Below are 23,796 nucleotides of genomic sequence, written 5' to 3'. Positions count from 1 at the left end.
AAACCTAGCAGGGAAAAAAAAAAGATCTTAAATGTTAATTTAAACTCCAAAAGGAGCTGTGGCAGGAATGTTCACTGGCCCACAGTAAATGTTACTTTGGTGTTTCCAGACCCTGCTGCTGGAGAAAGGATGTCTCATCACTTCCAGCAACTCACTGACCATTAAACTCCCTACCATAAATTGCACGACAGGAAAGGTGTTTTGCTTAGATGTGACTGTTTCAGCTCATTAATATATTCCTCCTCACTTCCAAAATTACTTTCAGCTGAACAATCGCTTGGTTCTCTCTCACGTTAAGTTTTTGTGGTGCTATGAGAAGATATTTAGAATAGATCCTATAATTCCTTTTTTGCTGGGGAGGCTTTTCCTGATGGATTAAAATAAACCTTGCTTTTTTCCTTAATGTATTTCAGATAATTCGCTCAGTAGTTATGTAAGTATAGAAGGGTAGTGTGAAAAACTGGAAGGTCTCAATATCTAAGCTATTTTCTAATTCCAGGACCTTTATTTTCTGGGATCCATACAGAATGTACCTGCAGGTCCCATTCCCTTGGGCTCGATGCTGCAATTGGGACAACCTGAGAATTAAACTGATCACTTAAATCTCTTTTGGCTATGTGAAAGTAGCTGTACTGGCTGCCCTTTCCATTCTTCTCCAGGGTTTGAGAGGAGTTTGGTGGGTGGTATTGTGCTATCTGTTGGTCTTGTGTCCTACATCCCTGCTCCGTTCATGTGGATGTTCCAGAGAAAGAGTGGCTTTTCTGTCTCCTCAGCAAACTACTGGAGTAAATAATATGATATGAGGCACCTGGGAGAGAATTAATTGACGAGGGAGGGAGGGTTGTGCTGGATGAAGTTTTCTAGGCCAGAAGAGGGCACACCATTTGCTTCTCGGGACAACTTGTGCAGCTGTCTCTGGCATGTTGTTAATCCATAGGAACAGGTCTTGGTCATGAGGGAATACATAAGGAGAAGGAAATACGTTGCTGCCACATCCCACAGTCTTTCAATCATAGAATCACAGAATATCCTGAGTTGGAAGGGACCCACAAGGATCATCAAAGTCCAACTCTTAGCCCTGCACAGGCCCATCCCCAAGAGTCACCCCCTGTGCCTGAGAGGATCATCCAAACCCTCCTGGAGCTCTGGCAGCCTTGGGGCTGTGCCCACTGCCCTGGGGAGCCTGGTAGTGCCCAACCACCCTCTGGGTGAGGAAACTTTTCCTGAGATACAACTTGACCCTGCCCTGACACAGCTCCAGCCCTTCCCTGGGTGCTGTCCCTGGTCCCCCCAGAGCAGAGCTCAGTCCCTGCCCCTCCTGTGCCCCTCCCAAGGAAATTGTAACTGCAGTGAGGTCTCCCCTCAGTGTCCTCTTCTCCAGCTGAACACACCAAGTGCCCTCAGTGTCCTCACACAGCTTCAAATCAAGGCCCTTCCCCATCCTCGCAGCCCAAACCAGCTGTAAATCTGTTTCCATAAGGTTTCAAGTTAATATGGCATTTCTCAGTATTATGACTTTTTTCCCCCTGGAACATTGATAATTTGAAAGGCTCAAACTTCCTTGATTTTCTTTCTCTTCCCCAGTGAGAGAGCTGCCTTTTGCAGGGGGCTGTGCTGAAAACTGGAATTTTGTTTAGTGATGCAGGTGGGAACTCAAGGGGAGACCTAGTGCTGAGAGGAGCTACAAGAGCAAGGCTTCCTTTCACTCTTTGGAAACCATTCAGATTTCATTTCTCTCTGGAACTTAGACTGTGGCTCAGAAGGGACCAGGAGATCTTTAATTTGTTTGCCTAATCGCAGAACAGATTTTTCAAAAACCCCTTTCCTTTGATATTACAGATGTTTAGGTATTTTCAGGAAAAGCAGGCAGGAAACATGAAACCAGTTAATAAGAGTGCTTTTCATTGGAGTGAGAGAGAGAACTGTGAAGCCTTGGATGGAAGGAGAGGGATGAAGGGATGTCTTTAGCCTGAATGGAAGCAGAAGTTTTCCCCAGCTCCTAATTGTTTTCCTCATGGAATGTCCCATTATTCCCCTCAGGGTGGCCCATGTGGAGTCCTGGCTGCAGTTCAAGCCTGTGTCCTGCAGCAGCTGCTCTTTGCAGACAGTAACAGGAATAAAGACACCCGGTAAGTCAGAGACTGACAGCATGAATATTTTCCATACAGTAGTAAAAAAAAAAAAAGAAAAAAAAATTATTTCTCTGCTGCAGCCACTCAGGAGCCTTTTGGGTTTGAACTTACTGAACTTCTCTTTGTCTCTGAGAGAAAGAAAGCAGCATTTGATTTAGTTGTGTTTTCTTCTCTTTCAACTGTAGGAGTTTAGAGGTTGGTGTCTTATTTTTATAATTTGTTGCTTGTGATAAACCCAAGAACCTCTACGGAAACCCAACAGGTTGAGTTGAGGCCAATGAAAGTTATTTGACCTCGAGGTCCTATTTGATTTCAAATAAAAAGGGATCTAGGTTTGAAAGACCATGAAACTCATCCAGTTTTTGACACTAAGAGTCTCAGTGAGGGTGAAAACTAAAGTTATAGCTGTATTTTTTTATTGCTACTGTGTTTGATCTTTCACATTTAAACTCCTTAATAGGATTTGAATTTAAATTCCGTGTGTGTATTTTCTACTTACTTTAAAGGAATATTGTTCAGTGTTGCTAGTGTCAAGAAAATTGCTTGGACTGCTATAATATCAATGTACTTGTCACTTTGCTAAAGGAGAAGGGCTTATTCAGTGAATTGCTGGAAAATACTGCCTCAAAAAATTACTTTATTACCAGATTTCATGTATTTTCCTTCTGTTTTCAATAAGAAATTAAGTCCATTACAAAAGAAAAATTCCACAAAGCTTCCCTGCGCTTTATATGAACTGAATGTTAAATAGGGGAAACAATTTTACTGCTTTATTCTGCCACCACCTTGTGTTATTTGTGACCTCAATTAGCCTGGCCTCAATTTAGTTGGAAGAGAAGCTTTCATGGTGAGACCTTTCTTCAACTTCATTCCCTTACAATATAAAAGTGGTTGTCTTGTATTTAGTTTTGGCCTTAAATATCCATTTTTCTGCTTATACTGCTTGGGAAAGTGGCGGGGTCTCAGTTGATTTTCCTTAGTTTTGTCTGACACTTAATGTAAATTCCTTGTTTGGGCTGTTTTTCATTGATAATGGAGAGAAGCAGGTTCCTGTAGAACACCATTATTTGTCTTCAGCACCAAGGATGGGAGCTGGCAGTTGATCAAAGGATTCCCAGGCCCAGGTGGTTCAGGTTCAGGTTCAGGAGCACTACTGAGTGCACAGTGCTGATACAAGACACCTGTAAACCATTAAAAATGTGGAAAACCAGGCTTGGAGTATGAATACAAACCTGCAGGTTTTACTGTTACTGTATTATTTCTGTTGCTTGTTATTATGGGCACTGACTGCCTGTGGACCCCGAGACAAGGGCCAAATAAACAAGATGCTGTGAATTCATCTCCTGAAAATTGCCTGTTCCTTGAAGTCACTTAAAGCACACTTCTCAAAAGTGCAGAAATTATCTAGCAAAACTTTAGTGTTCTAATTCAGACTGTAATGAGACTTTTGAAGGCAGAGTGAGGCTCTTGCTTACATAAAAGTAAAACCTCAGAAACTTCCTTTCAAGAACCTCAGTACATATTTAGATTTTATGACCAGGAATCTCCACAGAAGAATTATTTCTGGTTGTGAAAACCAAGAATTCGTTTCAGCTTGGAGGACAGCCTTTGATCATCTGCTCTTTGGTCCTTTTGTGTCTCAGGTCATCCCTAATAAAAATAGAGATGTTAATTTTCCTCTTTCAGTATGGTTCAGTGATCATAAATGTCATAAAATTATGTGGCACCCAAATAAATGGATTTGGGCCAGGTTTTTTAAGCTATGTCTCCCAGCTCATGCCAGCTCCAACCTATCCTGTTTACTTGGCAGTATTTACCTCCTATTTTTCCCCTCCTATAATCCACATAGTTTTAAAAGAATTTTTTTTTTTTATTCCTGAGATAAACAAACTTTTCTTATGATGTGTTGGCCATGGGCAGAAACTCTTAGTCTGGCAGAAAGAAAGGGAAGTCTCAGAGTCTGAAATGAGAAGATTAATATTCCAGTCTAATTATAACCTGGATTTTAAAATTATCACCCACTTCACATTAAGTGTTTGACTTCAGGCTTCTTCAACATTCAGGTCATAATTATCATGTCTCCTTCTTCCTCTGCTCTCTCTCTCACACACATAAATTAGTTGCTGTGATTCCTATAGATCTCTGAGTGTCTGTATTTGAACACTGGGAGAGATAAGAGAAAGTTGTGATTATATTTTTTTTTTACTTGAAAACTCTCACCAATTATTTCTCATATCTCACATCCTTCAGAGAGGGAAACATTCTCTAAATGAACATTAAATTCAAGGCAGACATTGAACTTGAAAGTCTGTTTAAGTTTTTGATGTTTGATGTTTCTTGTTTAGTCTTTTGAATTATTAGATCTTTTACTCAAACGCTGGGAACAAGTTTTGACATCATCTCCCATGCTGGTAACACTCTAGGACTGATGATATCTGAATTTCAAAGACTGCCATTCTTGAAGCCACTAGAGAAAACTCCAGTTAGGTTCTTCCCAGAGTCATGGATCTCTTGGCCACTTCTTCAGGCTTGTGGATGTTGAGTTTTATTCTTGAACCTGCCAGTTTTCCATTATGTGACTTTTAGGCCTCCTGGTCCTTTATTCCTCCATCCACCTCTAGGAAGTTGGAATAACAGGAGGCTTTAGGAGACTGCACAAAACACAGTTTGTAGGATGTGTTTTAAAAATGTTCCTACAGATCTGGGATCAACAGACTGCTGTAAACATTCCGTAGTTTTACGCATCACTCTGTGAGTTCCAAGCAAAACATCTAAGTGAAAATATTTCAGGAGCAGTGGTGCTCCACTGAGCAATTCTGGGGCACTTACTGTGATGTTTTAGGTCACCACTTTGGGGCACACCTTATTAAAAAAAACATGCAAGCCTAGTGTTTACTGCAGACAGTACTTTACATAAAGTTTAGTAGTGGGTAATAACACGATGCAGATTTATTGACAAGAGTTAAGTAATAAAAAACTTCAAAAGAAATTAAGTATGAAGGCCTTTGGAAACTAAAAATCATATTTAAAACATAAACATTCTGTTTTAAAACATAAAATCATCCTGTTAGAGAATATTGAAGTAGTTTTATTACAGATTTAAAGTGGAAGTAGTTTCTCTAGTTCATTATTTGCCAACACAGTATTGTTCCCTGAAGTACATTTACCTGTTTTCTTGTCCAACCAATTATACATATGTACTCTGAAAGAGCATCTATTTCTTTCACAAGATTAGTTGTCAGGGTGTGATTACAGATCTGTGCCTAATCAGTTCCTGTTGTTGATCAGACCTTGTTTAACCTTCTCTTGATTTTTGTCCATTTCTTTTAATGATAATAATAGTCTTATTTTAATCATGTGTTATAAATCAGACACCATATTCAACATGAATGTCCTAGAAGTAGTGATTGTGCATTTCATCTCTTAAATTCACCTGTATGACAAGGGTGTTGTCATGGAACATACAGACATAGGCCAGCAAGCTTGAGTACCCACAGCAGCAGTCTAACCATCATTATGAGCAGTGGGAGCTCATCCAGGCCCCCCAAAATACAACAGGCAGCTGTTAACACTTGTCCTTGGTGAATTTACTTCCTTCAGATATCTGGTTTCCTTCTGATTTCAGAAGAGACCCACCCACTGTGCCCAGTTTGTTTTATAGCAATCTAAAGAGGAAGTTGGGCTCTATTCACTGGATCTGATTGTCTTCAGTAAGATCCAAGGTACCTTCTTAAATGCCTAAAATGAGGTTTAAGCTGGTTCACCTCAGAGAATGGTTCAGAAAGCCCATATTCCAGTGATGACTTCAATTGCACCTCCCTCTTGAGAGCTCTTTAGGTGCTGAGAAGTCTTAACACGGGGGGCACAGTGAGTGCTCTCTTGGAATCTCAGATGCTTAATCCTCAGAGAAAGGACAGATTCGACTGCACCTTTATACCTGGAGTGTCTCCTCAGAAACAATACCATCTTCCTCTTCAACTCACAGGGTTTTTGGCCATCCAAGTTGTCTCTTTTTGGACAAGCAGAAGAAACTGAGATGATGAAGAAACTAAATGATGATTTCCTGAGGCAACTCGCCTCATTATTAGGCATTACAGCACCTAAGTAGCCTCTAACAGTGCTTTTTGCTCTGTTGGCTGCAAACCTGCCGTGAATCTGTTTGCCCTCACCTTCTGGAACTTGTCTCTCTCTTTTATTCCCCTGGCCTGCAGTTGTCTCCAGCCCTCAGAAGTTTACAGGACCAAGTGCCTGACCATGGCCATCGCAGACATCCTGTGGCGAGCGGGGGGCCACGAAAAAGCCATCGTGGCCCTGTGAGTAGGAGAAGCATTTTTAATTGCTGGGCAGTGCTCCTGTACCCCTGTCCGTTCTGGATGTACGTAATTCACAGCAGGAAGGCTTTGTCAGCTGCATTTGTGCCATCTAAAATGGCTTGGGGAGAAATCCAAAATGTAATTTCTGCTCTCCCAGTAGCTTGGGCAGAACAGAAAAAATTCTTTGAAATTGCTGTGAAAGATCCTGTGGATTTAATTGAATGTAGTAGGATTCATTCAAAATCTTTACTAAGAATTGTATTTCCAGATGCAGCATCTTTCTCCTATATTGCAGGATATTCTGTTATGGCTGAAATTAAGTTTCCTTTGCTGTATTTGCCTACTAGCTGCTTAGTTTATGCTGTGCAATTAGGCTGCTTGTACACGAAACATCCAACTTTTAGATCCCCAGCTTTGGCTGTATTGGATCCTGCATGATATTTTTATAAGTGAGCCAGGTTTTGTGAGACTGAGTAATTTCTTTTATTAGATAAACACAGATAGCTGAAAAATAACAGAGAGACTTTGGGACACAGAAATCCTTCTTAAACCTGAAATAGAAGCAGCAAATTCAAAGATATTTCAAATTATATTTTGCATATTTTACTTCTTACAACTGCTTCCTCTGTGATGACATTTTATATATCTTCCTCTACTTGTTTAAATGTCATTGCTCTAATATTATTTTTCAGTAGAAACTGTCATTAACATCTTAAAGTTGCATTTATCCTCTTTCTGTGAGGAGAAACTTGTAATTCATATTAAATAGACTGAGAGAGCACAGCACAGGTAAAGTATTTTCTTCATTGATAGAAATTTAGTACGTAATATGAACTTACTTTAAGAAGTCTATTTTAAAAAAATGATTAAAATAATAGGGCATGGGTAATAATTCAGTTCATATAACATGTTGATTTCTCTTTAATGCCATTTTCTTCCTTTTAACATGAGCTTTGTCTGAATATCCTCCTCAGGCCATCAGGAAGACAACAGTTCACTCCCATAGGAAAATACAAGGCAGATGGAATCTTAGAAACTGTAAGGCTCTGTGTAACTCACATTCTCCATATATCCCCTTTCTAGCTTCTTTTTTTTTTTTTAGTCCAGTGAATCTGATTTCCATTGCTGTCTTAGTGTGTTAAAACCTTTTATCTCAAAGTAGTTAGTTACGATCCAAAAACCAACTGGAAATAGCAAAATCCTGTAGTCTGGCTCTGGGTTGTGCCAGTGTCTGTGGACAGCTGGACTCTCTGAAGTCCTTTTTTGTTCCATCTACTTTTCAAGCTTATAAACTGCCCCTGCTTTTGATGATGTGCAGTAAAAATGAACATGGGTCCTCCCGAGTTGACCACCACGGCCACGAGCATCAGAAGAGACTCTTTGCTTCTTGTCTCACACGGAATTCTTTGCCATTTTTTTTTTCCCCTCCAGAAGCACCAAATGGCAAAATAACTTTTCCAGTTATACCTTGTTTCCACGCGAAGCCCTCAGATGGCTTTGCAGGCAGTGGTGCTGTCGGCCAGGCTTTGGTGGTTTAAGGGAATATTTTACTGGCCTCCTGAACGGAGGAATGGATTTGTCAAAACCTGAAGGTGGAAAAATAGGCAAAGAGTGTTGAAGTGAGGGCCTGGATCTGTGAACTCTTCTGAATTTCATGTTAATTAAGAATACTCATGGGAATATTCTCTGTGGTAAGTGCTCTGCTATAAACCTGCTATAGGGGCCTCGCCATATAGGTACAAACTCCTGAGCTACTTGCCCATCCTATGTTTTCTAAAGCTGCAGCATTCCTATGTTTGTTCTGGGAATTGTCTTTCATTACATAAACAGTGCTTTAATTTGAATCCAAGAGTCTGTTCCACAAAAAGAAGCAGTATTTAAAAATTCGGAATATAGGAAGTGTTGAGATGCAACATTTCACTGAGTAACAATGGTAAGAGATAGATTTTATTGGATATTTATTCCGTTTTTTTAGTTCAAATCTTTCCAGTTTTGGCTACTTTATTTCAGCTTTGTGTTTATAAAAATGAGTTGTTATTGTTTCAGTTACTTTTTTTTTTCTTCTTACATTTCTTCCCAGCTGATACTACACAGTGCCACGAGATATGAAGACCTGATTGTGTTTCTTCAGCAGAACATTCACCAGGTACTGTGTATAGAGAAGATCTTAAACCTGTTATGGTTCAGCTGCCAGACTTTCTGTGTCTGTCAGTCTCATATGATGCCTTCTGAACAGTGTTTCAAACACTTTGACAGATTTTTGCATTTTAAGAAGCACAGCAGCTAATTCAGTTCTCAAATGAGAGCAGTTCCTTCTGCTTTCAGTTCCATTTGCTTTTCTTCAGCACTGGAGCAAAAAAACACACACAGCAAACAAAATAAAACCAGCCCTTTTCTTTTTCAGTTCGAAATTGGTCCCTGTGGGTGCATCCTCCTGACTGTGTCTGTCATCTTATCAAGATCAATCAATCTGTGAGTGTCTTTGCATCCTTGTTTCATAAACTGCAAAGCAAACAAACTGTGCAAAGTGAGGGAGAACCCACAATATACTTAAGTCTCTGGTGTTTTTAATCTCTCTTGGTGTTTACTCTGATACATATGGGGAAGTTATGCAGATTTGCTCACTTAATCTTGTTTTTTCTTGTAAATATTTCCTTTTCATATGAATATATATATATATGCTGTTTAAGTTGTGATCAGTTCAGCATATCTGATATAAACTACTCTATCTCAGCATTAGGTGTCATGTCTGTTGTGCTCCCTACCTTGACTGTTGACATTTCTTTCCCATACTTTAGGTATCTGTCTTAGGTAGGGATGAATAACTTCCTTGTGATGCCCCAGTCTCTCCAGCAGTGATAATGATAAGGAAAAGCTGATGTACAATGGATTAGGGAGCTAATTTTTAGATGGCTATAAAATATGAGAGATCTGGTCTCAGCTTATTGGTGTGATAAATATGCTGAGCTTTAATGGAAAATCAGTATATAACCTCTTTTAAAAACTCACTGAGGTTTGCTCAAGCACAGTTGCATTTAATTGTGCTTCCATACAGATTAAAGGTGTTTTTGTGATACTGTGAATTTCAGTGGGTCAGAATAGAAAAGCTTTCTTCATCTTGTCAAAATCCACTTTTGTGAGAATCTCCAAGAGTTATCTGCAAAAGGGAAAACTGTTCCCTGACAGCTTGTAATAAGAAGTGACACGGAAAGAGCAGCTGCACTTGAGAGCAGCGTGAGTTTGATTTATGTAAGCTTTTATTTCTTAACTCTCTGCATTGTCTGGAAAAGGAAATAGCAACTTAGTCCAAATTTGAGATATACAATCAGCTGCTCACCTACTGAGGTCCCAGAAAGCATTTGCAGGTTGGTTTTCTTTTGTTGTTGTTGTTTTATTGTAATTTCTCCCTTTCTTTTGCTTACAGTAACACTACAGCCATTGGCTTGACTCCACTTTTGTACTTTAACACAAATGATGTGAAAATTTTATAGCATATGCCACTTATTCTTGTTTTTCTGAGTTAGTCCAGGTTAGTAAAGATATTTGTGCAAGTAATGATCTATTTGGCATTTGGTAGGGTCACCAAAAGCCACAGGTTCATAATTGCTACTGTTTGCATTGCTTCACTTGCCATAAAATGATAAATATTGTTCAATAATATAAGCAAGGAACCTTTTTCCCCCATCATGTCAGTTCTTAACAGATGGATTATGACAAGGCCAGTCAATCATCTGTGTTTGTGTTTGGGGGAGCTGTGTCTAAAGTGAACATGAAAATTGCTTATGGTGCCTATTTGCATTCTGAAGTATCTAAATATTTTTACAGTTCTGCTCCAGAATTGTTTATAAAGGGAGCTCTATTTTTAAGAGATTTCATGATTTTCTCACACAACTTCATTTAAAAGTACTGTTACTCTTCTGGCTTTTACTGTGTAAGATATTGCACCTATCTTTTGTTTTTAAGAAACAGGGATTTTTCTGTCAAAAAATGCAGTTTTTTGACCTTGGCATAATTTTTTTTTAGAAGTGCAAACTAAATTTGGTTTATGTAATTTTCAGTAATCTGTTTTAATGCCTATGTCATAGTGCTTCTCTTAGGATATTATAAATATCAAGACAACTCACTCCTGATACCATCGAGAAATATGTACCATTTAGTGAGTGTTACAAGCATGGTAAGCAATTATTTACATAACTGGCATAGTTCTGGATGAATAGTTGAAGACAAGTAACAGTTGTTTTAGATAATGGAATTTTCAGCCAGTAATAGATCTCCCTGGGATTGTTTTGTCCCAGTTTTTTTTTTTTCTTAACCAAAAATCAGCGGGTTTTTACAAAAGAAAACTTAAGGGAAGTTTCAATTGTCCTGATTTTTGTTGGAATATTTTATTGAAAAAGACAGTTTTAGGTGAGGGGCTGAGAGATTTTAGTTTCTCAAACCATGTTGAAATGCTTCTGTTTGGGTGGGTTCTTCACCATGTGCCCACAAAGCTCCGGGGTCCCTTGGTAAATATCTCTTCAATAAATAATTGGCATTTCTTGTCAGCAAGTTGAAGACTGAAGGTGGAATCGTTTTGACTGTAGTGAATAATGAGATCCCAGAGCTTATAGAATTCTCAGAGCAGTCACATCTGTGGGCAGAAGCTTCCCATGTCTGTCCAGGTGGGAGGTGGCTGTGGCCAGGCCACATAACTCAGGGGTGGCAGCTGCAGGAGGTGATGTAGTTCAGGATGGTCGAGACTTGTTAGCACCTTCTTAAACCTGTTCTAGCAGTCCAGAAGGATCTCATAGTGCCAACAATCTCATCTAAGTGTAGCTTTCTAACAACTGTGCCAAGTCTCAGTGCTCCCAGCTCCCTCTGGAATCAGTGGAAAGAGAGAAGCTTCTCTAAGAGAGTCGTCCTGTCCAAAAATGTGTAGGGAACCAAGAGGAGAATTGCTGTGGGCAGTGCTTGTCTTTGTTTTTGGATGGAGAACTATTAGCTAAGACTCCTATTTTTTTTAGATTTTTGCTGTTTTGAGGGCAATTGTCTGTCTTACTGCTCTGAGAAGTTGTGGACTCCCCATCTCTGGAAGTGCTCAAGGCCATGTTGGACAGGGCTTGGAGCAACCTGGTCTAGTGGAAGGTGTCCCTGCCCATGGCAAGGGGATTGAACTGGATGATCCTTAAGGTCCCTTCCAACCCAAACCATTTGATGATTCTATCATTTATTTACTTTCTATGGAAAAATTTGCATCCAGGCTTCCCTAATGCTCAAAAAAAAAGAGAAAAAGATCATGAGTATTTTGACTTATTTTTAATGTCTAACTTAGAATGAGATAAATCCTCTCCTGAAGTGGTTACTTATCTCCCCTATAAAATAAGAAAATCTAAATAACCTGCTCATAAAGATCTTTTACAGTATAAATATCCAGTAGTGAAATGAAATCTGTTTTATAGTGACAGGTCAATAAAATGGGAGATTAAATTAAGTCTTAATAATGCAGAGCATTATACATGATGCAAACAGTCTCAAATATACTTACCTAGTGATGGGCTTTAAATAGGCTGTTCTAGAAAAGGAGAGAAATTCTGGCACCACTGCTAGTAATTTAATTATCTGGACACATCAGTTCAGATAGTTTCTATGATGGACAAAAAATAAACGATGTGTTGGGAGTTATGGTGATAAGAAATGAGAACAGAATAAAAACATGCTAATGTCTTTGTCTAAATATATGATCTTCTCATAGTTTATCTTGCATGGAGTTGTAAGACCAGTAAAGACACATCAGACCTAGAACAGACTGGAAGGCAAAAACAAAGTTTCCCTTTACTGTGGACAGATAAAAAATCTTTCCTCTTCGTCACTGAGGAGGAATAACTTGGAAGTAATAAAAATGTAGACATCCATGATAAGGTTGAATAAGGAGTGATTATACCTTATTTCTCAGAGTCCAAAAACTTGGGAGCTGGCAGGGAAATGCTCAGGCTTTGATGTTAAAACAAGCCACGACACTCTTTTTTCCACAGCACGAGTAACTTTCAGTACTGGGAGATAAGGAGGCCAAAAATATCAGGAGGTTCAAATGAATTTAGACAAATTACTGGAACCTACATGCTTCAGTACCTTTAAACGCACTGGTGGAGATGTTATCTCGAGGTACCCCATTTTTGTGCCCTGCCTTGATGTTTGCTGCTGCTGCTGCTGCTGCTTTTTGGGCCAGCTCCATAATTTTTGCATTGTTATGGATGTTTCTTGTGGATGGAAATTCCAGATTTCAGCCAGGTCTGTTGGGCAGTTGTTCTAAATCACTGACAATCTGAGTACTTTTTATTTAATGGGAACGCATGCCAGGAAATGCAGGAGTTTGCAGTGCTTTGTAGATTTTGGTAATGAGTTTTTCATGCTCCCAGCACTAATGATCATCACTGCTCCAACTGATAACAAATGGCCAAAGAGAGGAGTGAGAATTCCTGAGGAAGTTGCTGAGAACGCGTTGTTGCTCCTGGGACAGGAAGGAATTCTGGTCACTAACAATTGTAAACTCCTTTTCTTTTTTCTTTTTTTCTTTACAACCACCGAAAAATTAAAAAATAGTCATATTATACCCGCTCAGGGGACTAATCTCTCTGAACGTGCAAAATGTGTGCTGGAAACAGGTTGATAAGAGCTACAGGATGTTTTTTCCATGTATGTGGGAGAGACTGAGCTTAAAGGTGGGCTGCAGGCCCCCATTCCATGTTGTGTGCAGGGAAGTTGTGGATACTCAGGAGTAGATTCCATAGGTCCAGTAATGACAGCTTGAGTGAAGCCCACAGCCTGAAGTTACAACATGTAGTAAAACCATAGCACAAGCTTTCCCTGCTGGGTGCTGTCCTTGGCACCTTCCTCACTGTGCAAAACCATCACTAGACTGGGATGTGGCTCATTTGGATCCATTCACTGGATCATCAGTTTTCCTGAATTTCAGCTCCTTTACCAGGCAGTCCCACCCTCAGTTTTCACTGCCATATTTTTCCTAATCAGTGCAGTAACTTTATTGCATTACTAGAACCTGCTGTAGCAAAGAACACATGGGATGAGAAAACCCCTCAGGCCAAATTCCTGTGTGGAAAAGCAGTGTATTGGTTTTCAGGCTACCTGGAGACAATATATTTGAGCCTGATCTGAAACACAGACTCATTGTGTTGCTCACAAATCAAAATGCCAGTGTTTGCATCCCTTTTGTTGACTTTATCACTCGCTGAGAGCAGGTCACAGTGTCCTTCTGCAGTCAGCTCTGGTCATGGGGTGTCTTTCCCATTTTTTCTCTGGAGTGTTTGTGTGAGAATAAATAAAACAATGCCTTTATCTGTGGGAAAACGTAAAAAAACAGGAGACTGATTTTACAAGTCAAGAGGAGGCTGTGTACTTCATTAGGGTTGGCTGCTTGTAAACCTTGGAAAACACACGTCGACACCTTTTTCCTTGTTGTGATCCCACAGCTCTGCTCACTGCCCTTCTTTGCTGCTCCAGAAATGTGTACAGCCCTGCTTCAAAAATTATTTATGCTGTTTCCAGTTTGGTGTTTGGGAATTTTGATTGGTTGGAGTTGGTTGTATTTGGGGTTTTTTTGGTTGTTTGTTTGGGGTTTTTTATTATTTTTTTATTTATTTATTTGAAAAGCCAATGTGTTTTTATTAAATTGGATAAATCACAATATAACTCCTTATCAGTCTAAGATTTCTCACACCAAGTAGGTGTGTCCTTAGTTATTCCCAATTCATCTCTTTCTCTGAAATCTTCTGTTAATTAACTATTTTTAATAGAGGGAATCATATGGTTAAAACTATGGGGTTTTGTGCCCTCGAGCACTTATTCTTCATTCTTCTGGTACTATTTTACTGAAGTGGGGAAGTTAAAATTCCTTCATCAGTCATGCTAATCCATTCTTGAAATAAACACACACCAGCACCAAATCATGTTAATAGCTGGTCATGATTTTGCCCTGTAAGATGCTCAAATATATCTGTTTGTCAGCTTAGTCTTACTTCTGTAATTATTTATCTGATTGCAAGGAATATTCCAGCCCTTGGAGCATCTCCGTGGCCTCCTCTGGACCTCCTCCAGCAGGTCCATGTCCTTCTTGTGTTGAAGGCCTCAGAGAAGAAACTGTACATTGGCTACAGAACTTTGGCATCCCTAGCCCTGATGTCACCTGCCTTTCAGGTTTTATTTGCTGGCCCATTTTTAACTGGATTATTCCACATTGCTGCAAGCACAAAATAAATACTCTTAATTAACTGTGCACTTCATTACCATAAATAATCTTAAATGATCTCAACAATGTTAAACTTATGAAAGTGCACTTAGAACATATTGAAAGCCAAGCTGTGGGAAACTCCCTTTAGTCAGTAAGTCAAGTTTTTTTTTGAGATGTGTAACAGATAATCATCACTCTTTTAATCTGAAACAAGCCATTTTGGGGGGTATCCTTTTCTATATCCTTTCTGTATCATTTTCTGTATCATCTACTGTGAATTAACCCCAATTCTGAGGTGTTACTTCACCTTTAATGTCTTTCAGTCACGTGGGACATTGAAAAGGAAAGTGATGCTCTGCTGGCTCATGAACTGTGGGTGGAACAAAGGTTCCTCCACCCTCAATCCACTTTCCTTAAGTGACACCTTTTCCTGTCCCAGAGCCAATATCTAATTGGAGCCCAATCTCTAATTTTGGAGTTCCCCTGAAATGCACCCACTCTCCTCGTGCTGTTTGGCTGGTGAAGAAAGGCTTTTCTGTGAAATGGCCATCTGGCTTGGCCAATGGTGAAAGGAATTGCAGCCTCACATGGAGGATCCAGTCACACGGGGCATTCCCAGTTCTTGGTGGAAGTGTATTTTTATGTGTGAGCCGGTTTTCTGGGAAAACTTTTTTCAGAAGTAGTTTCCCCCCCTAACTGAGAGAGCCTGGGAGACCAACAGCGAGGGGAAATAACGTGTGTGGGCAGTTTTTCACTCTGTGTTTACAGTGGTGGAATAGAAATAGATGTCATCATGTATTTTACAGCTCAGCCTTTTGGTGATGGAAAAAAAGAGTGGGGAAGCTGCTGTTTTCGAGGGGAAACAGCTGTCAGTGATGTTACAGTGCTAAAAAACAAGCGGCTTGACCTCACTGAAAAAAATCCATCTTTGAGAATCTCAGACCTCTCTCCAAGACCAATTTGTGATTTTACAACATGAAGGAAGCATGAGGTTAAATTTACCAGAAGCAGGGGGAGGAGAGAAAATAGGAGAGATTGTGTGGGATCCAGTCCTTGGTGGGGAAGAATTGAGCCCTTGTCTGTTGAGGTAAGTGAACTTCTGTGCCTCCTGCCCTATGGGGGGCATGTCATTCAGGATTTTCAGGATCTTCCTTGTCTTTGAGCTTCTGTTGTGGGAATTAGACAAAGGCCTTGTAGCCAAAGTGCTCATTGGGCAAGAGTTGCTTGCAACATTAATAAGTTCATAAATGCAGAACAGCTGCTCAGAGGTAATAAAGAAGGGATTTTGCTTGAAATAATATAATGTTTTTCCTTCAAAGAAAGGCAAGAATACAGGCATAATACAGCCTTAGCAATATTTGTAGGAGGATGTGAGACCAAGATTTGAAGCTCCGAGGTTTATATTCTTTCAAAAGTGGATATGCAGTGGAATGTATTGATGTGTGAAATGTCACCTTCTAACACTTGAGAAAGAGGGGACAAAACCATAAAGCTGAAGGTGATGAGAGAATGGGGTTTTGGAGACGAGATACAGGAAAGGAGAGGAGGGTCTGACAAAGCAGAAATAGCAGGTATCTGCCAAATAAGGTCTGAAGATAAGGAAGCTATTTAGCATGGTAGATAAAGAATGTGACCCAGGTGGAAAAGTGACCACTAAGACAAAGGAGAGGACGCGTTGAATTAGGGTTGAGGAAATTTGCAAGACTGGAGAACAAGGAGCAGAATTTAGTGGTAAAGGAAATGAGAAAAATGAAACTAAACTCAGAAAAAAAGGAAGAATCGAGAGGACAAAGAGGTTGTTATACTGATTCTGTTTGATATCTTGTAAGTATGGCACTGGTATGGTGGAAAATGCAAAAAAAAAAAAGGGGAGGAGGTGGAACCTGGAATTGGCACCAATAATTGGGACATGTGACTCCTGTCTCCCTGTTAAGGAAATTCAGGAAGCCTTTCACCAACATGGGTCCACAGAGCAGAGAAGTGGACTATATATTGGGTGTGGATAAGGAACAGAAAGGTTGCTTGTGGCAGCATGGGAAAAAAATCCAGATTGCTCCCCTGACACATCCAGTTCCTTGTAGAACAGAGCAGGGTAACTCCTAAAGCTGAGGAACACGCCTGAAGAGAAGGAAGATTATTGGCTCCTTCTCTGGAGAATTTTCTGATTTCTAAGGAAAGAGGGCAAAGGAATGAAAAAAAGTGTGGTGAGCAACGACTCTCTGTGTCACTAGTGGTGTTGGAAAACACAGAAGTGATGTGGTTCAGATGAGGTCAGACCAGACCTCGAGTCACAGAATTGAAACAACAAGCAATTCCCTTATCATATTAATACAGAGCTATCAGGAAAAGATGGGAAGCTTCTGTGTAGAGTGGATGTGGCTGATACGAGGAGTAATGCTGAGAATGCTCTAAATCTAAACTAATATTCTGCCTTTCAGTAAGGAGAACAGCAGTCAGGATGGAATTTATGCACTGTAAATGGATTAATTTTGTGGGAGGTGGAATTAAACCTGAAAAAGTGATGGCTGCACAACATAAAAAATGAAACAGGTACCTTTATACCTGTATCTCATTCCTAAACTTTTACAAGATTTCCAAGAGCTCTCTCTTGCTTTTTCAGACTCTATGGGTGGACTTTATTCTAAAAGCTTACCTGCTTTGTCATACCTTACCATACACTTACCTCATTGAAACCTACAGTTGCCTTGCATCTAAATATACAGTAAATTGGCTTGCAAGTTATAGCACCAAATTGAGAATTTTTAGTTAAATTGAAAAAAAAAAAAATAGAATAAAATTAGTTGATAGAGACCTAATAAGAGTTTTTTTGTGTTTGACATTATGCCAAGTGAGAAGTCATTTGGTAATGTGAAAATAAGAGATCTTTGTAGAATTATAGAGGTGATAAAGGAAAGGAACTCACAAAAGAATTATCAGCATGAGGAACATTACTGATGGAATTTGTCACTGATCGGTCTGGGATGAGACAGTTTTTATTCCCTACAATAAACGCTGGAAAAAGGGAGTGGTGTGCTAATGAAATGTACTGATGACTGAAAAGCTGAAAGGCCCTGTCAATACAGAGAACAAATCGTGCTGCAAAAAAGGAGTTGGCTCCGTTTCATGATTAGGGCAATAAAAAAGAATTTATTTTCACTGCAGAAACTACAAGGTCTTGTAAACACAGACTGCTCACTACTGTCTGGGGGGGTTTAGAATTTGTAAGTGGCAGGATGGGGAGCTGAATAGCAGGGCATACAGTGACTTTGAGCCAGCATCATAAAATAGCCTTGGATCTACTCTTAGGGTGTCTCAGCATAAATAGTTTTAGGAGGCGAAGAAATATTAATAGGTTGTGCAATGCATTGATGTGCCCTCAGTGAAATACCAGGTCAAGTTCACCCATTAAAACTGGGAGAAGTGTAGGAAAAGCGTAGACCAGGGGAATGAGAAATCTGTCTTACCAAAGAATTATAAAAGAAGAAAGTTTTTATATTTTTCTAGCCTAAAAACCCACGTTCTGACGTGGGACATAACTATTTTCTAAAAAATGGGAAGGTGGCAATTGTAAGTGAACAAGAAGGGTCAGGAAGAGTTGTTTAAAGATCAATTTTAGAACAGAATGCAAATGTGTCAGTAAACAACCTGTGAGTCAATAAACTTGGAAAAAAGTGTGAGTAGATTTCAGGTTCCTAAGCTACCACTGAGGAAAATATGGAAAGCCAAGAAAGCAACTAAGAAATGTGGTTTCCTATGAAAGAAGGTAACTGGGATGGCTGGATTTTACCTGCCAGATGCAGGGATCATCATCTTCCTTCCTTCCTTCCCCCTCTACAACTCTGCTTTATCCCAGGATGGATTGTGGCTGTAGTCCACACCACGGGTCATATAAACAGAGGATTGTTCTGGGAAGAATGTAATGAAAAGTAGTGAGTAGATGTTCCTTAATCACCTCCTCACCAGCCAGGGGTTTGTGACCATCTGTTGCAGTCCATCAGTTGGGTCCTGTTGTAGTGAAATGATCCTTGTCTCTGTAGTCTCTTCCCATGGAAAAGCTGCTCCATGTCTTAACCATGGTTTCTTCTATCACAACTTCCTCTGATTCTGCTATATCTTTTTCTATGTCTACTGTATCTAATGCTCAAATTCTGCTCAGCTGAAACCTGTAACAAATTGGCTATATGAAATCAAGTCTTCATGCTTTACTTTCAATTAACTTGTCTGATCGAGGAGTCTTTTTTCAAAGACTCGCTACAAGGTGTTATTATTTCTATGTCAACCTTATTTCCCATTTCTCAGCTTTTAATCTAAATAAAGATACACTCAGCCTTTCTGCAGTGCCAGAATATTTGTGAGTGTGGTTTATCCATCCAGGCCCTTGGTATTTAGGAATTTCATGGCCGTGTCCAGGTCATGGCAGGCTCTCTTTACTGGCTGTTCATGGGCTGGAGAAAAGGCATTTTCCAGTAGTTTCTTCTTCTGCTCTGCAAATTACCTAAGCAAGGTCACCTAAATTGCCCTCAGGATGTACCAGTTTCTCTCCACGTCCAAAAATGTAAAGAAACCCAGAGTGATTACCTGTTTGTGTGTCCATCTTTAGATATAAAAATTAATGATACGATGCCCATCCCTAAGTGCTTGATTAGCTTGATTGTCATCTTTCCAATCTTGTTTTTTCCCTTTCCCTTCCTGCAGCAGATCAAAGCATTTTCATTTTGATTTTAGGGGAATAAAGTACATTTATTAAAAGACTCCAAAGGTGGGAAAGAGTGAGTGTGATTCTACTAAAAAATAGAGCAGTAACAAATAGATTTTGGCCAAATTTCAGCCAGTGTAGTCTCAAACTAAAAACTCTTCAACTGTTTGCTGAACCCAGGGTCAGTGTGGTCACACAGATACAGGTTTAGTATCTTTGCTTGATCTGTTGTGCTCAGGAAGACATTGCATTCAGTAAGAAAGCTAATTTATTTTAAAAACTAAAATACTGGGTCGAATGTGCCAATAGATAAATCGCTTTTCCCGTCAGATCTACCGCTGTGAAATGTAAATATAAATGTCAGCACCCTGGAATAGCAGAGCTGATGAGTTAATGTGAATGAACACCACAGTACATGTACATTTTAAAAACTTTGGGAAATTAGCAGGTGTGTGATAAAGTGATAAATATAACTTGAAGCCACTTTCTTGCTTTCATTGCTCTGAATCCCAAACACCTTTTTTTTTTTTTAAGAGGGGCTCTTCCCTTCTTCTTTGAACATTCATTTGAATCCTTTGCCATGTGCCAGTATAAAAAAAAATAAATATTCTAGAACATTTACACAATATGGCAGTCACCCATCTTGTCATTTTCCACATCCCCATTGTAATTATTTGAAATCCTTATGCCTGAAGACAAGCTTTCTCTCTCTGCCAACCCCAAATCTATTTTAAGAGCAGACTTGTAATTGTGTGTTTGTCAATGGAACTGTCTGTTGCCGTGAACAAAGTGAGGTCACCAATTTTCTGTGGCAGCTTTGCCACAGAGTTAAGGACCATAAAACAACCAGCACTTACTTGAGTGCACTGTTTTTTCCTTTATATTATTTTATTTTGTTCTGCTGTACAATCCAAACAATATCTGTGGTAAATAACTAATATAAACTAACTCATGTTCTGGTAGTCTGGAATTATTCCAGTGTTAATGTTTGTATGTGACTTTTATATTTAATATTGATTTATTTAACTTAACTTGACTTATTTAACTTAACTTTAATATTAATACTCAGTATTTATATTTAATACTCTGTATTAATACCACTTTGTCCCAGCATGGAGTTCTCCATTTAAGACTCTGCATGAACTTTCCTGGAAGTAAATTGAGATAAAGGTGTATGAAGCATTTTAATAATGTCTTACTTATTTAACTTAGTTTTTGCTAAGAAAAAGTTCATCTGATTACAGCATCCAGTGCTCAAAATATATATATTTTGGATTTTTATTTATGCACTTTTAAAACTTCATTGAGTCCATGCAGATCACTGTAATTTATTTTATCAGTGCACTATCAGTGCTGAGGTTTATAATGACATTATAGTTTATTCTATCTAATGGTATTTTTATCTGTCTGTCTTAAACTCTTAGAATATTTTCTAATTATTTGTATATCCCAGAATGGATTGAAAACACAAGTCAGTTTTCCAATAACTCTCTTGAAGTCAATTCAGAGGTTTTTTCTCAGAACATCTGTCCACCTTCAGTGTTTACATCCTTAATAAACACATTATTTATAACTTGAAACCAACAGTTCCAACAAGGCTGAAGATGAACACACAATCACCAACAGGAGAATGAAGAGCAAATAGATTCAGAATATAAAATGATATTTTTTGGAAAGGCATTCCTGCCCTAAACCCAACAGCATTAGAAAACATGAAAAAAAAAGTATCATTCACAGCAGGTGTATTTTGTTGGTTTCAATCATTATGAGATTTCTCCAGTTGCTATAAAGTAAGTTTTTTGTCTGAAGCCACCTTACATATCTTTTGGTTTTGCCACATAATGACTTTTGTTCTGTGTGATTCTAATGTGAGAAAAAAAAATGTTTGCTTGCACAAGGAATGAAAGGACAGTTAAGCCTTGGGATAAAGGCTCAAAATCACCCTTTTTTGGGGGAAAAAAAGAAGTTTTAAGTAAAAATATTTTAAAAAAAAGAACAGTACAAAATGAAACTGTGCTCTCTGGTTTCACAGAGATGTAAACCACAGCACACACATTACAACTACAAATAAAAATCAACCCGAGAGATCTCACTGAGTGATCTGAAATTTAGCAACTTTTTATTCGTGTCAGCTCAGGGAATTATTTCTGCTAAAGGCTATGCTTAAGGATATTTTAAAGATGTGTAATTTCAAGTATTTGTCCAGGAGATTTTCAAAATCAATGTCTTGCCTCTGATTTAGGAGGGTTTTTTTCCACAGGCTTTACAGTATGACCAAGTAATTACCACCAGTAGTAATTCTGCACCAGTAGTCAACAGACCTTTACCTCACTCTCCAGTCAGAACTATGTGCTGTCACAACACTGGAAAATGCTGATAGTATAGAAAAAGAAAGAAATATTTACCATTAACACTTTTAATGTTAATTACCATTATGTTAATTTGTAGTGCCTCTCTCCTGACCTGTGGTTCTGTCACAGCAGCACACGGAGTGTTGGGTTCTGAATTAAGAAGGGATTCACAGAGTCAAGACTTCACTTAGTCTGGTGATGACTGGGATACTTACAAGACTCCAGGCTTAAAGTTAGAGGTTTTTTTCTGTCTTAAAGTAATTTAAAAATTATAAACGGAAAACTCCATGCTGGGACAAAGTAGTATTGATAATGATGGTTATTCCTTACATCTGTTTTGACGTCTGATAACCAGGACACCAGCGTGACCAGATACTTCATGTTTGCTTATCACCAACGAATGTCTCCACAGCCCAGCAGAAAAAAAACCCACACAGTTACCATTATCTGATATTTTTAAAATGCCTGAAGTGCAGTTGCACCTAAAACCCAGTAAATCCACCTGCACAGAAGCTGGTGAGCCTTTGGCAGGTAGGAACAACGACGTCAAACCCGTTCGGAGGAGGTGTAAACCTCGTGGCTTTAATGCCTGACCTTTGTTTCCTCATTAGCAGGGCTGATTGGAAAGGCAGATGTTCTTCTTCTTGAAAGTCCGAGATCCACCTCTAAACCCCCATATTGTTTGTACCTACAGATGGAATTAGAACTTCCTGCCATTGTCCGTGCCGTACGTCCCACCGTCCCCGACTGACGCATATTGTATAGTCTGCTCATGTCACGGTGTTTGCAAGATGAAACTGTTTCTAAAACTAAGAAATGGCCAAAATCCAGAGATTATTATCATCCCATCCATGCCTTGCAATGGTGCATGAGGGAATTTTCCCTACCACGGGCACGCTTTTCCTTGGTCTTTCCTTTGATTTCATGCTGGCAACAGATGTCGGTGGCACTTTATTGTGACTGACACTAACGTGTAAATTATCTTTAAAGTAAGGTTTTAAAAAGGGCTAAAAGACATTTTTCATAAAGGGGTGAAATATATTTTTTAAAAGAGGTAAAATAATTTTTTAGTAAACGGGCAAAATGATTTTTTTAAAAGGGAATTGTGATTCAATGGCTACGACTTCTTTCATATGATTTTTAAGTATCATTAGGGCTGTAAATGGTAGAAATTGTATTTTGCATTCTGATTTTGGCATTCAAAGGAACCCTATGAGAAAGTAATTATCTAAAATTTGGGATGAAGACATGGAATGTCCCAGCTTTTTACTTAAGAAACAGATTTTTTAGTGGAGCATGTATAGCAATGTTAAAGGGAAGTGTCTAGCTACCTTTGCCCTCACCACATCAAGTCAGTTCTTGCTTTGTCACAAACAAAATATTTCCTTTTTTAAAAAGAATTATTGTGCCAATTTTCAAGAAACATGAATATTTGTGTGCATAGAGGATTTTTCAAGTCAAATGACGGTGAAAAGCCCAGCTGATGTAGAATAATTAAGTTTTAATTGATGATCATTCAGGCATTCTCTCTACGTCTGGAGCAATACCAGCATAAAGATGGAGCCAAAACAATTGAGATCAACATATTTTATATTGAAGGGAAATAGCTTTTTATGACCCGTAGAATTAATCTGTGGAGTTTATTGCTGCAGCTCTCCCAGGATATAGTACATTGTGCTTTCTCAAACCTAGATTAAACAGTTATTCATGTATAAAATAACGTTTGCAATTACATTATATCTGCAGGATAAAAATTACCAGAGTTACAACCTGTATTTTTCAGGCCATCAACCAATCGCTAATTCAATAATTCCAAGAGTTATGAGAGAGGGTACTTTGGGGAGACATCACTCCATAATTATCAATAATGCAATTTCATGGAACTTCCCTTTGATTTCACAAAACAGAAGGGACCACACAGAACCATTATAAATGTTTAAGCATAGAGTCCTCTTTTCTCTTTCTTTTCTTTTCTTTTCTTTTCTTTCTTTTCTTTTCTTTTCTTTTCTTTTCTTTTCTTTTCTTTTCTTTTCTTTTCTTTTCTTTTCTTTTCTTTTCTTTTCTTTTCTTTTCTTTTCTT

At 38.8% G+C, this 23,796-nt stretch overlaps 1 protein-coding gene across 2 annotated transcripts in view; it reads left to right on the top strand.

Annotated features, from left to right (window-relative positions):
• The window catches only part of FAM188B (family with sequence similarity 188 member B), a 70,676-nt gene that overhangs the window by 20,224 nt on the left and 26,656 nt on the right, over nucleotides 1-23,796 (top strand). Inside the window, exons 8-12 of one of the 2 annotated variants that reach the window (XM_017828693.1) lie at nucleotides 2,041-2,129; nucleotides 6,344-6,445; nucleotides 7,420-7,483; nucleotides 8,526-8,591; nucleotides 8,850-8,917. In XM_017828693.1, coding sequence (XP_017684182.1) covers nucleotides 2,041-2,129; nucleotides 6,344-6,445; nucleotides 7,420-7,483; nucleotides 8,526-8,591; nucleotides 8,850-8,917 — 389 coding nt within the window. The remainder of the gene's footprint in view (nucleotides 1-2,040; nucleotides 2,130-6,343; nucleotides 6,446-7,419; nucleotides 7,484-8,525; nucleotides 8,592-8,849; nucleotides 8,918-23,796) is intronic. The other variant, XM_017828692.1, reaches the window with a different exon arrangement.

This window comes from Lepidothrix coronata, unplaced genomic scaffold, assembly GCF_001604755.1.
Source record: "Lepidothrix coronata isolate B3197 unplaced genomic scaffold, Lepidothrix_coronata-1.0 Scaffold151, whole genome shotgun sequence".
Lineage (NCBI taxonomy): Eukaryota > Metazoa > Chordata > Aves > Passeriformes > Pipridae > Lepidothrix > Lepidothrix coronata.
This window is presented reverse-complemented; position numbering and strand designations above follow the sequence as displayed.